This window comes from Canis lupus, chromosome 30 (genome assembly GCF_011100685.1).
Source record: "Canis lupus familiaris isolate Mischka breed German Shepherd chromosome 30, alternate assembly UU_Cfam_GSD_1.0, whole genome shotgun sequence".
NCBI classification, from domain to species: domain Eukaryota; kingdom Metazoa; phylum Chordata; class Mammalia; order Carnivora; family Canidae; genus Canis; species Canis lupus.
In genome coordinates this window covers 15,301,401-15,313,660 of record NC_049251.1, presented here as the reverse complement: position 1 = coordinate 15,313,660, position 12,260 = coordinate 15,301,401, and the positions used below count along the sequence as shown (strand labels likewise).

At 37.4% G+C, this 12,260-nt stretch overlaps 1 protein-coding gene across 2 annotated transcripts in view; it reads left to right on the top strand.

The window, feature by feature from the left end:
* CEP152 (centrosomal protein 152) overlaps positions 1-12,260 on the top strand; it is an 88,990-nt gene that overhangs the window by 18,473 nt on the left and 58,257 nt on the right. For both annotated transcript variants that reach the window (XM_038580372.1, XM_038580371.1), the window contains exons 7-10: positions 798-938; positions 2,027-2,166; positions 5,695-5,895; positions 10,796-10,943. In XM_038580372.1, the coding sequence (XP_038436300.1) occupies positions 798-938; positions 2,027-2,166; positions 5,695-5,895; positions 10,796-10,943 (630 nt within the window). The remainder of the gene's footprint in view (positions 1-797; positions 939-2,026; positions 2,167-5,694; positions 5,896-10,795; positions 10,944-12,260) is intronic.

Below are 12,260 nucleotides of genomic sequence, written 5' to 3'. Positions count from 1 at the left end.
TGCTCATTCCTGGGCTAGCCCTATTCTAAGTTGATTTGTAACAAAATTTTCAGTCTCTAAGGGTTTCTTTTGGTCTTAACCATATCTCTTTTTTAAAAAATGAAGATTGTTAAATAAAAATGAAGATTGTTTTGCTTGTTAGCAAGTAGAAGCATTGTTCTAGTAGAAAATTAAGAAAATATTTGTCATTTTGTTGTTGAGGCACTATCCTTCTACACATTATTTTTTCTTTTAATCCCCAGTCATTTTTAAATGGTCCTTAAAATGACTTTAATCATGTCTGAAAGAAGACCTCAAAATTCTTTATTAATCTATTCATTCATTTGGTAATGTAGCAGTTATGTGCTAGCATAAATGTGAATGCACTATAATTCCCACTCCTGTTTAAAATAAAATATTTTGAGAAGAATGTCCAGAAATGTTCTTTAAAAATGGCTTTATAGAAGCTGATTTTTTTTTCAATTTTATGAGCACACTGAATGCTGTTCCACTGTTATTGTTAAATGCTAATCTTCAGCCAAAATAGTAGTGACTCAGAGTTACACTCTAGACCAGTGACGACTTAAACTTTTCTAACAGTGACTACAGTAAGAAGTACATTTTTTAAATATTATCTATGTAAATAAGTATATATAACTAAAAAGTTTCACAAAATAATCGTTTTTCATACTACATGATGTACTCTGATATATTCTTCTTTTTAATGCTAGTCACAATCCATTGAATTGATTTCATGATAATGAGTTGTATCCACAATTTTACATTTATCTAATAAATTATCTTTAATTTTAATGCAGATTCTGCAGAAAATATGCAGATTATCCAACTTCAGGTTCTTAACAAAGCAAAAGAGAGACAACTAGACAATTTAGTTGAAAAGTTAAGTGAAAGTGAGCATCAAATTAGATATCTGAATCACCAGCTTCTAATAATCAAAGGTAAGATGACACCTGTTGGGTGCTATCATTTATGAGGTACACTAGAGCTAGATATCTTTTTCTAATAGCCTCACTTTAAATATGAAGCTTAGAGAGTTGATGTACTTGGTCAGAGAGCTCAGTAATGAGTCAGTCAAAATGAAACAAAAACCCCGGACTTTTGACACCTTGCCTTGGGATTATTTTTCACCAGAACATTCTATTTCGAGGTCCTCGTTTTCTCCCTTTCTCTTCTATAGGCTGTTAGAATCAGTGAACATTATTTAACTATGCTGATAGCATTCTATCCTAATAAGTTGTTGCTTCCTTGTACAGTTTACCTTGGATGAAGTATTCCAATTCCCAGAGACTTGTGTTTAGTTTGTAATACATTTTCTAAGCCTACAAATTAACATAAGATTTTAATCCAAGTAAGAGTTAGTGATCCTGAACTCCTTTGGGTGTGTCAAGGAGAAAAATGGAGCCATTACTGGGAAAGCACATAGAATAAACACAAGTTCAAATGAAAATTGCTTACTCTTCACGCTTTCTGTAGTTTTGGTCAGTGCTGGACTTTTCATTTATAGAATAATTTTGTGACTGAACTCTAACTTGTTTCAAACTTAATTGATAGTGAAAAGGTCTCTTTCTGTAATATTTTTAGAATTTATTTTGAGAGAAGAACTTGTAAACTGTTACAGTAAAGTATGTGGGAAGAATTTAAGATTAGGTGAATTTAAAAGTTCATTGCATTGTGTATAAAAAACAAATAGTTCTCAGAGTCTTTCTTTGGTTAGTAGAGATTTGTCACATCCATGTTGCTTCTCAAGTAAACAAATGCTGAAATCATTGTTAGGAAATCTTGTGGTCCCCCAAAAAATACAGTAAAATTTTTGAAGGAAGTGGTTCTGGTTCTCTCAATTTTTTTTGGTGTCACTCGGGCATTCTTTTTTGGAATTTTTCCTGGTTTTCTCTAAATCAGCTCAAGTTTACTATCTGAATTGAACTGAACATTTATATGATATGTATCTGATACGTGATAGAGATTGTGACAATTGGGATCCCTGTACAGTAATTTATTATTTATATAAACATTTTTAATGTTCTAGATGAAAAGGATGGTTTGACCCTCAGCCTTCGAGAATCACAGAAACTCTTTCAGAATGGAAAAGAAAGAGAAATACAGCTTGAAGCACAAATAAAAGCACTGGAGACTCAAATACAAGCATTAAAAGTGAACGAAGAACAGGTAAATATTTTATCATGATTATTTGTGGTAAAAGGTTGTTTATTTTAGTGAAATGGTTACTTAACTTTTTTGGTAATGTGGGACTAAATGTAGCAGAACTTTACAGTTTATATCATTTTCTACCATAAGTCTGCTTTTGTTTCCCTTACCTCGGAGGGATGGTGCTTGCATTCACCCAGTCATCTGTGATAGTCTCTAGTCTCTTTTGGGGGAGAGGAGTGAGGGTGGGAGAGAGGGAAAGAATCTTAAGCAGGCTACACGCCCAGTGCAGAGACCAACTTGGGGTTTGATCTCATGACCCTGAGATCATGACCTGAGCTAAAATTGAGAGTTGGACATTTTACTGACTGAGCCACTCAGGTGCAGGGTAAAAGTCTCTGGTCTTTTACCCCTTCCCCAAATTCTCTCTTATGGTTGGTCTTTTTGAAATACTGATTGTTTTTCCCCTGCTTAAAGCCTGACCCTGCTTTGCTTATGGGATGAGGTATGGCACTGAAATGGCCATCTGATCCTTGCCTACGTCTTCCCTTATTCTCCTCAAACTCAGTAGTGGGTGTGTTGTTTTTATGTACTTGTATATGCTGTCTCTTCTCTCTGGAAGGTCCTTTCCACAGCACACTGCTAGTTGATTAACACCCCTTGCTCAAGGGGTTTCTTTTCTAAGTCTTCCCTGCCTTCTATCACATATATATCTCTATTCCTACTCTGATACTATCATGATTATAGTTTTATGGTTTGTTTTGAAATGTGATAAACAAGGGCTACTGTTAGTATTCTTAAAAAATATTGTAGCTCTTTTTCACATTTTCTTTACTAGATTTTGCATATCAACTTTTCATGTTTGTAAGAAATCTTACTGGGATTTTGATTAGTGAAGCATTGTGTTTATGATTTTATCGATGAGTTAATCAATAAATCAATTTGACCTTTTGGAGAGGTCAAATTACTTGCCCAAGGTTACAAAGCCAGTTATTGACAAAACAGCAGCACCTAAATTTCCTGACCCCAACAGACTTACCTTTAAAGTGGTGGCACAGGGATCCCTGGGTGGCGCAGCGGTTTAGCGCCTGCCTTTGGCCCGGGGCGTGATCCTGGAGACCCGGGATCGAATCCCATGTCGGGCTCCCGGTGCATGGAGCCTGCTTCTCCCTCTGCCTGTGTCTCTGCCTCTCTCTCTCTCTCTGTGTGTGACTATCATAAATAAATAAAAATTAAAAAAAAAAAAAAAGTGGTGGCACAGGGGCACCTGGGCGGTTCAGTCAGTGGAGCGTGTGACTCTTGGTCTGGGGGTTGTGGGTTTGAGCCCCAAGTTGGGTGTAGAAGTTAATTCAAAATAAAATCTTAAAAACAAAGATAAAGTGGTGGTATGTTCTTTGGTTAATGAGATAGATAGCCATATAATGATTGGAAATGGTCCCAAGACATTAGTAGCCAAGCTGGGTGGGGGTGGCGGTGGGGGTGGGGGTGACTCATGAGAGTAATAACATTTTGGAGGAGGGTGGTGGTTAAAATTGAAGTGACTATAAAATTGTGAGTTAGGGTTTTTTTTTTTTTTTTAATTTTTTTTTTATTTATTTACGATTGTCACACACACACACACAGAGAGAGAGAGAGGCAGAGACACAGGCAGAGGGAGAAGCAGGCTCCATGCAACGGGAGCCCGACATGGGATTCGATCCCGGGTCTCCAGGATCGCGCCCTGAGCCAAAGGCAGGCGCTAAACTGCTGCGCCACCCAGGGATCCCTGTGAGTTAGGTTTTGGATGAGATTTGTGGCTAATTCTGAGGATGGTTTTGTGAAAGAATTTGAACAGTGCTGTGTCATATCTGGTTCCTTATCCTTCCAGTGTCCCCCCAAACAAGTCACTTTATCTCTAAAGTAGCCCATAGCTCCATATTCCTACTCTCCTTCATCATGCCATATCCTATTATTCTATTTTAAAACTATCTGAAACAATCTCATTTGTTTACTTGTTATTGATTGTCTCTTCCCACCAGAAAGTTGTAAGAGTTTGGACCTTGCCTATCTTGTCATCATGTCCTTAAGTGCTTAGAACCTGCTTGGTACAAAGTATTCACATTATTTATTGAACAAATGAATAAATGTCCTAAGCACTTAAAACAATATTGAAATAGTCAATCTCTGGAATAGAAATGAAGAATAAGCCTCATTTGAAATTTTAATTTTTGTGTGTGATATAGACTATTAACATTTTTAACTTTTTGAAAACTGATAGCTCTTATAGAAAAGTTGAATTACTTTTATATAGTAAACGGTTATAACTTTTTAATCTTTTTATAAGTTAGAAATTGCATGTATAAGAAATAAAGCATAAATGAAAACATAAGTGGATGGTTGGGTAGCTCAGTTGGTTAAGTGGCTGCCTTTGGCTCAAGTCATGATCCCCAGGTCAGGTGTTGGGATAGAACCCTGTTGTTAGGCTCCCTGCTCAGCAAGGAGTCTACTTCTCCTTCTCCCTCTTCGCCTCCCCCTACTTAGGTTCTCTCTCTTGCTCTCATAAATAAATAAAATCTTAAGGAAAAAATAAATGAAAATATAAGTAAAACAATCACAAAGTGTACTGATTTTCTATCATTAACATGAACTTAATGGCTTGAAACAATGCTTATTATCTTACAGTTCAGAAGTCAGAAGTCTGACATGGGTCTCACTGGGCAAAACTCAAGGTGTCAGCAGGGCTGTACTGCTTTTTGGAGACTCTGGGAAGAATCCATTTCCTTGCCTTTTCCAGCTACTGGCGGCCACTGGCATTTCTTAGCTTATGGCCCATTTTCATCTTCAGAGCCAGAAGTCACTGGTTCTGAATTTCCTGCCTCAGTTTGCCTCATTTAAGGACTTTTCTGGATACATTGGGCCCACCCAGATTATCCAGGATAATCATTTTTATTCTATGGTTATCTGATTAGCAATTTTAATTTGGTTTACGGCCTTACTTTTCCCTTGCCATGTAACATAACATATTCATAGGGTTTAGGGATTAGGACATGGACCTCTTTTGGGAGCCATTATTTAGCCTAGTACCGCATTATTTTTCAACAACTGTATAGATACAGTTTTCAAAACTTTGTTTTTAGCAAGTGATCATTGACAATTTTCATTAGTCTTTCAAGAAACAGTTGTCATTTTTCTGTGAGTTGGAATTTTTTAACAGTTGGATTGCGTCCCCACCCCCCCTGGGCTCAGAGCAATGCAAACAGCACTGGGGCCAGTACAGTAGCTGCAGATTCCTTTTCTGGTACCCATACTGCCATCATGCAAAGCAAAATCCTCTATCACTCTCCTCAGATAACTACAGACTTTTTTTCTCAGAGAATAGTGTTTCCAGCAACCATGGGCCTGGTGGGTTCCAGCTAGGGGAAGTCTTAAGGAACTAGAGCCACCATAGGGAGACCCTTCCTTGTCTGTTTTTCTTAAAGGATGGTAGATTTTTAGAGTTAAAGTCCATAAGGAGAGTACAGTTAAAGTCAAAATACTTTAAACATGGCTATCTTGTGTGTATCTAACTAGATGATTAAGAAGTCCAGGACAACTGAAATGGCTCTTGAGAGCCTGAAACAGCAGCTGCTGGACCTCCATCATTCTGAATCACTTCAGCGTTCTAGAGAGCAACATGAGAGTGTTGTTATGGGCCTCACGAAGAAGCATGAAGAGCAAGTGTTGTCCTTACAAAGGAAATTGGATGCTACAGTTACTGCACTTAAGGAGCAGGTTAGGATGATTTCACATGAACAACTGTTCTAAACCAGTAAAGCTGGTTATTTTTTGCAACTGATATTTTGTGGGGTTCATAATACGGAAATTTTGGATGCTTGCAGTAGGTGTTTGTGAGTAAAACTTAAGAGCCAAATATTTTCAATCTATTAATATGCCCTGAAGGCTTAATTTTGGAAATTCTCTTAGAGGGCTGGTCAGTACTTTCTCAATTCTCACGTTACTAGTCCTTTATTTGGGGATCCCTGGGTGGCGCAGCGGTTTGGCGCCTGCCTTTGGCCCAGGGCGCGATCCTGGAGACCCGGGATCGAGTCCCGCATCGGGCTCCCGGTGCATGGAGCCTGCTTCTCCCTCTGCCTGTGTCTCTGCCTCTCTCTTTCTCTCTGTGTGACTATCATAAATAAATAAAAATTTAAAAAAAAAAAAAAAAAAAAAAAAAAAACTAGTCCTTTATTTGTAGAGTATTTATACATATTGTTCTTATTGCCCTGGAGTAAATCCATACTGAAAAGAGTGAATGTTCTGGGAGCTGGTCTGAATTTGAGAGGTATCCTGGGACACAAGTTACTGAAAGCCTTTCTTGAGTAATTAACCTGTCAGTAAATTCTAGACAATTCTAGAAGTGGTTCTTGGGAGTTAATTTTTGAGAATAGTGTAAAAAAAAAAAGGGGGGGGGGGGGGGAAGAAAGTCTGACCTAAAATCCCTGAGATTTGTAACTTGAGCATCTCTGTGTATTATTTTTGCCCCAAAGGGAACAAAATGTAAGATGTGGGTGAGTCAGTTGGTGGGTTTGCTTGTGTTCCAAACCCCAGGTAATCACTTGAATGAATAAAATTTCAGAGTGTACTTTTCTTCATGTAATTTCAGAATTAACCCGAGAGAAGAAGAGCAGAAAAATAAGATGGGAGGGTATGGCAAATCCCAGTGCACTTAAAATTCATCCTGATTTGGGTTATTTCTTATTTATGCACCTGCCTAAATTTTTCCATGTTTTAGGTAGAAGTACAGAAGATTATGTACATAAGTACACAAGTACTGAATTATTGCCAGTAATAAATGTATACTGTCTTATTTTATTTTTATATGTATTTATATGACTTTTTAATTATATTTATTTTCCTAAATAGCTTTTTTTAATAGAAATATTGTGATTTTGATTGGTGTGAAGAATATGTGGGGAAGGACAAGGGCTATGCCAAATTATTGACAAAATCTTTAGTATTTAAGCAAATGGCATTTGAGATATAGTTTTTTTGTTTTGTTTTGTTTTGTTTTTGAGATATAGTTTTATTTATCTTGGCTGTGTTTGTGTAGTAGCATTAAAGTTAGTTGGACTTGGACAGTGGTCCTTCCTGGATGACAAGAGGGGTGGAATCTGGTTGGCTTTTCCATGCAGGGTTGAGGATAGAGTGCCATTCTCTGCTGACTTTGGTTACACAGAAGGGCTGGAAGAAATTCTTGCTGTGTTCAACCCCTGTGCTCACTCTATTCTCTGTTCTTACCACTCCCTTGACCCTCACTTTAATAGAAGGACCCTGGACTAGAACACAGAACCAAGTCTTGATTCTATGCTGACTGGGCTTCAGATACCTGAACCATAAATTGAAAGTGTGATTAAGATCTTTTCCACTGTTACATTCTGTGACTGTTTTTATTTTATTTTTTTAAGCAGACCATAGCACTGAGACTAGCCTGTGGATATAATTGCATAACTGTTTTTGCAAAGTGGTGATTCCACAGTGCTTATAGTTTCTCCTTTTGGGGATGTTTCTGAGGTTATTTCTTTTGTGTTGTCAATTTGGAATCATTTGGCTCAGCAGTATTTTTAATAAAAGGACAATCCATATTATCTCAGAATCCATATTGAGATTTCTGATTAGAGAGGTGCTGTAAAGATCAACCAGGAGATGGGAGATCCCTGCCTTTAATCAGAAAAGTATATGAGTGTATTCTATATAGAGCAGGTTGATTTCTTAACTAACTGGTAACCATACATACATTCTTCATTTTGCCCCTTGCCCTTTTTTTCTTTATAAAAGTTATTGAAGAGCTATAACGTATTTCCCTTTCAGATAAACCTTTTCCTATGTTCCATTCAGCACATCACCCAGACAAGTAAAACAACTTTTTGAAAATAGGAGCAAGGTACAAATAACTGGATAATTTAGTAAATGAACTTAAATAAGTTTGCCAATTTCTGAGGAAGGTTCTGAGCAGCTTTCACATAGTTAGCTGTGTCCCTATGTGCTATGCACTATATGCGTACGGTGCTAACAGAGTCCATGTTTACATGGAGCACATTGTGCTAGTTATACACTTTTAACCTGGCATCCCTGAAGGCAGTTTATGATTAGACGCCAAGGCTTTGATAGATCCTCTCAAATTGTGGATACAATTTTCTTTTACACGTCCGTATATGTGTTTTTCGTTTTGTTTTTTGAGAAGACCCACAAACGTGCTCAGATTTCCCAAGAAGTTCATGCAAGAGGTTCTCCGTGCAAGAGGTTCTTGGAAAAGGTTAAAAATCACTGCTTTATGAACAGCTTGTTCTTGGTGGGAAAGGACTATAATTGTAAACTAATCATATTATTACACTGATAGCAAACCCTCTCCTGGGCTCTCCTGCCTTCTGTCTCCCATTCATGGAGATGTCGTGTTCTGAGATCTCTGAATGTCAGGCTAAGATCTCCGATTATCTCTTTGATGGTAAAGAATCTTTCTTCATTCTGGTCTTGAAATCTACAGCTTTAGGTAAAGTTGTGAACTTCGGTTTCTATGTCATGACTTTTGCCTGGTCTACTTTCTAACTTTCTTTTAGTGTTAGATTTAAAGGCTCCAGTGAAACACTTTCTCTTGGCTGAGAAATTCCCACAGACCTCTGTGTGGCCTAATCCTCATTTTTCTGTGCACTAGAAATCTTGTTGAGCTCTATTTGCTCCCATAGATTCAGCTATTCTATCACCACCCTTCTCATTCAGTCTTAAAGATGTCTGCCTTTAACCCTCTTGAACTAAATGTTCTCACTCAAGCTACTCATAGAAAAGAAGGAACCACTCATTTTGTTTTTTGATATTGAAACTGCACAGGGGGCAGCCCCGGTGGCGCAGTGGTTTAGCGCTGCCTGCAGCCTGGGGTGTGATCCTGGAGATCCGGGATCGAGTCCCACATCGGGCTCCCTGCATGGAGCCTGCTTCTCCCTCTGCCTGTGACTCTGCCTCTCTCTCTCTCTCTCTCTCTCTCTCTGAATAAATTAAAAAAAAAAAAAAGAGAGACCGCACAGGTTTATTATGAGTGTAATTGGTTTCCCCTGAACTTGTCAACAGGAAAAAATGTGGTTCAGTTGATTGTTGCATTTAGTCAAGTTATTGCCACAGTCAGCCTTCTCTTTATAGTGTTTTTCATATCTCCCTTTTCTTGAACTTTCTTTTTGTCAGCTCTTAGTCTCTTATTTATAAAAGGTATTATGGCCTCCCCAGCCCATATGTGTTGTCTCCCCACCCCTTCTCTCACACACATTCACACTGTCATTAATGTTAGCCCATTCTTGTGTTTGCCATGTTATTTTGGCGCTTCAGAACCATGCTTTTCAAGCTGGCCTGGGAATCAGCAGCAGTGTGCCAAGAGGTTTGCACTGTTGAATAAACATGGAGCAGTTTCCAGAAGTTTCACTTTGCTCAGAAATTTGGTAGAAAAAATTTAAAGCAGACATGACTACATTATGAAATAGTATGCAAAATTCACATGGATTTGCAAACTAAAACAAGAGACTTCAGAGTCTCTTTCCCCTGCTTAATGATGCTGTCATTATCCTTATAAGGTGTACCTTGTGGTACTGTCCTTAGGGCATTATTAAGCTTTAGATTATCCTATGGATCAGGCCCCAATTGCCTTCTCTGCTTCAAATCTCTTTGATATTCTTCTTACTATTTACTTTCTTCAGGCTTTTTCAGGTAACTTCAACCAGTTCCTTTAATTTACTCCTGCCTATCTCATGCTCTGCTTTTTGTGTGGAATCCAGCCTACATAGTCTTTTTTGAATGAGAAGTGGTGATTTCTTCTACCTAGGCATGGGACTCCCATGGCTTATTACTCCCAAATGCATTTTTCTTTTTAAAGAAATTTGAATATATTGTATGCATGCTCCATATTTTCTATATATCTCCATATAGTTACACACATGAATGAATGGGTGCACTCATACAAACACACATACACATTTATCCTGTCTGGTTTTCTTTGTCATTTATTTTTAAAGGTTTTTTTGTTTGTTTTTGTATCACTCACTGTGTGTAAGTTACTGCATAGGTACCTTCAAGGAGATTTTATTAAGAAAAATACATAAAAGGTAGAAAGAAAAATATAAGAGAAACAGATTAAGTATAAAAGAAGTTCAGAAGAGGGAGAGATTATTTTTGGCTGCTCAGTAGAATGAGCTTTTGGCTCTTCAGAATAGAGTGAGTTTCCATGTGTTTATCTGTATCCTTGCTGTCTTAGGATACAGATTGCATGGTTCAAAGTGGTCTGCCTAAATATATATACATACCCTTATAGTGACAGTGTAAAATGTAAATTGAACTATAATACATTTTCTTTGGCTTGAATAGAATCTAATTTTAGAATATCAGTGAGTTGTGATTGTAGAACAGAAAGGACTTTAGAAATTACTGAATTTAACCTTTATTAACATAATTACAAAAGAAAAAACAGATGGAGAAGTTGATGACTCACCCAAGATCATTAAAGTTTATTCTAACTCCCAGTCCTGTGCACTTAACCTTGTCAAAGAGGTGATGCTGCTCTGTAGTGATTTTATGTTTGACCTATGTATCATATTTGTTAGCTTAGTATTTAATAACTGATCATGAAAGTGACTTCTTGGATACTTTTTCTCCTTAGGAAGATATCTGTTGTCATTTGAAAGATCAAGTGAAAGAACTGGAAAGGAATCAAGAAGCAACCAAATTAGAAAAGACTGAGATCATTAACAGATTGACGAGAAGTCTGGAGGAGAGTCAGAAGCAGTGTGCCAACATTTTGCACTCAGGTGGGTGTCCAAGATTGGCTCTTGTCATCCCACGAGGCTAGTATGATGAGCAGAGAGAACATAGGATCCATGAATTATAAAAATCCAGAAAAGTTCACTAGTGACAATTTTTTTAACATTGTTAACTGTATATGCATAAAGGTATGGTGCATTTTCATTAGATAATTTAGAGAACACAAGCAAGTACAAAGTGGCAAATAAAGATAACGGCAAATAAAAATAACCAATGATCCTACTACACAGAACTATTGTTAATGTTTGAATGTATTTCCTTCAAGCAAAATTACCTACCCACACTGTAGGCAATTCCCTGCTTCTGTACATAGTGCATTTTTGAAAACATACTGAGGCCGAATGTGCAAAAATTGAACAATAAAATATGTTTTAAGGCAGATTCTCTCCCTGGGAAGTAAAAATGATTATGAAATCCCACTTTTTAGACTCAAACTGATCCTGTATTTCCACCATTTTGTGAAACTTCTTTACATTTCTTTTCCCCTTTCACACTTATCTGGTCAGTTGAAGCTAGGGAGTTATATTTTTGTCATGATTTCTTTTCTTTTTTTTTTTTTTTTTTTAAAGATCTTATGTATTTATTGATGAGAGACACAGACAGAGAGATACGGACAGAGACACAGGTAGAGGGAGAAGCAGGCAAGGACCACGATGTGGGACTTGATCCCGGGACTCCAGGATCAAGCCCTGAGCCAAAGGCAGATGCTCAACTGCTGAGCCACCCAGGCATCCCGCTTATGATTTCTCATATGGTTTTCATGGTATTAAGTTTGAGACATACACTTTTTGTCCTTAGTTTCAGCAGTCCTTTTGTTTCTTGTTTTTATAGAATGATATTAGAGTAAAAGGCAATAAAATAATCACATATATGCAAACTGCCCTACAGACAAAACTGCCCTGTTTGCTGGTGAGTAGCTCCTACTGTGAAAATAGCTCAATGGTTATTCATTAGCTGACATATGAAAGTCACACAATGGCATATAAAGCCAATTCAGACTGTTGGCACAATGTATATAAGAGCAGCTTACTCAAAAGTTGAAAGATTTCAAAGATTGTCAGAATATTAGTGTGCATATGTTTTTGGTGGGGGCAGAATTTGGCTCATACACTGTTTGGCCCCCTCTCCCAGTTTAGTATCCTCATGTTTCACATGGCATTATTTAGTGAGCCTTTTTTCCTTGCCACTAAAGGCTTTGAAAATATGATTTTCTTTAGTTGCATAATATGCCATCATTGCTTTGCTTAACCATTTCCCAGATGCTCTTTTTTCTTTTGAGGAAGCCCAATAAAGTCCCTTTTACA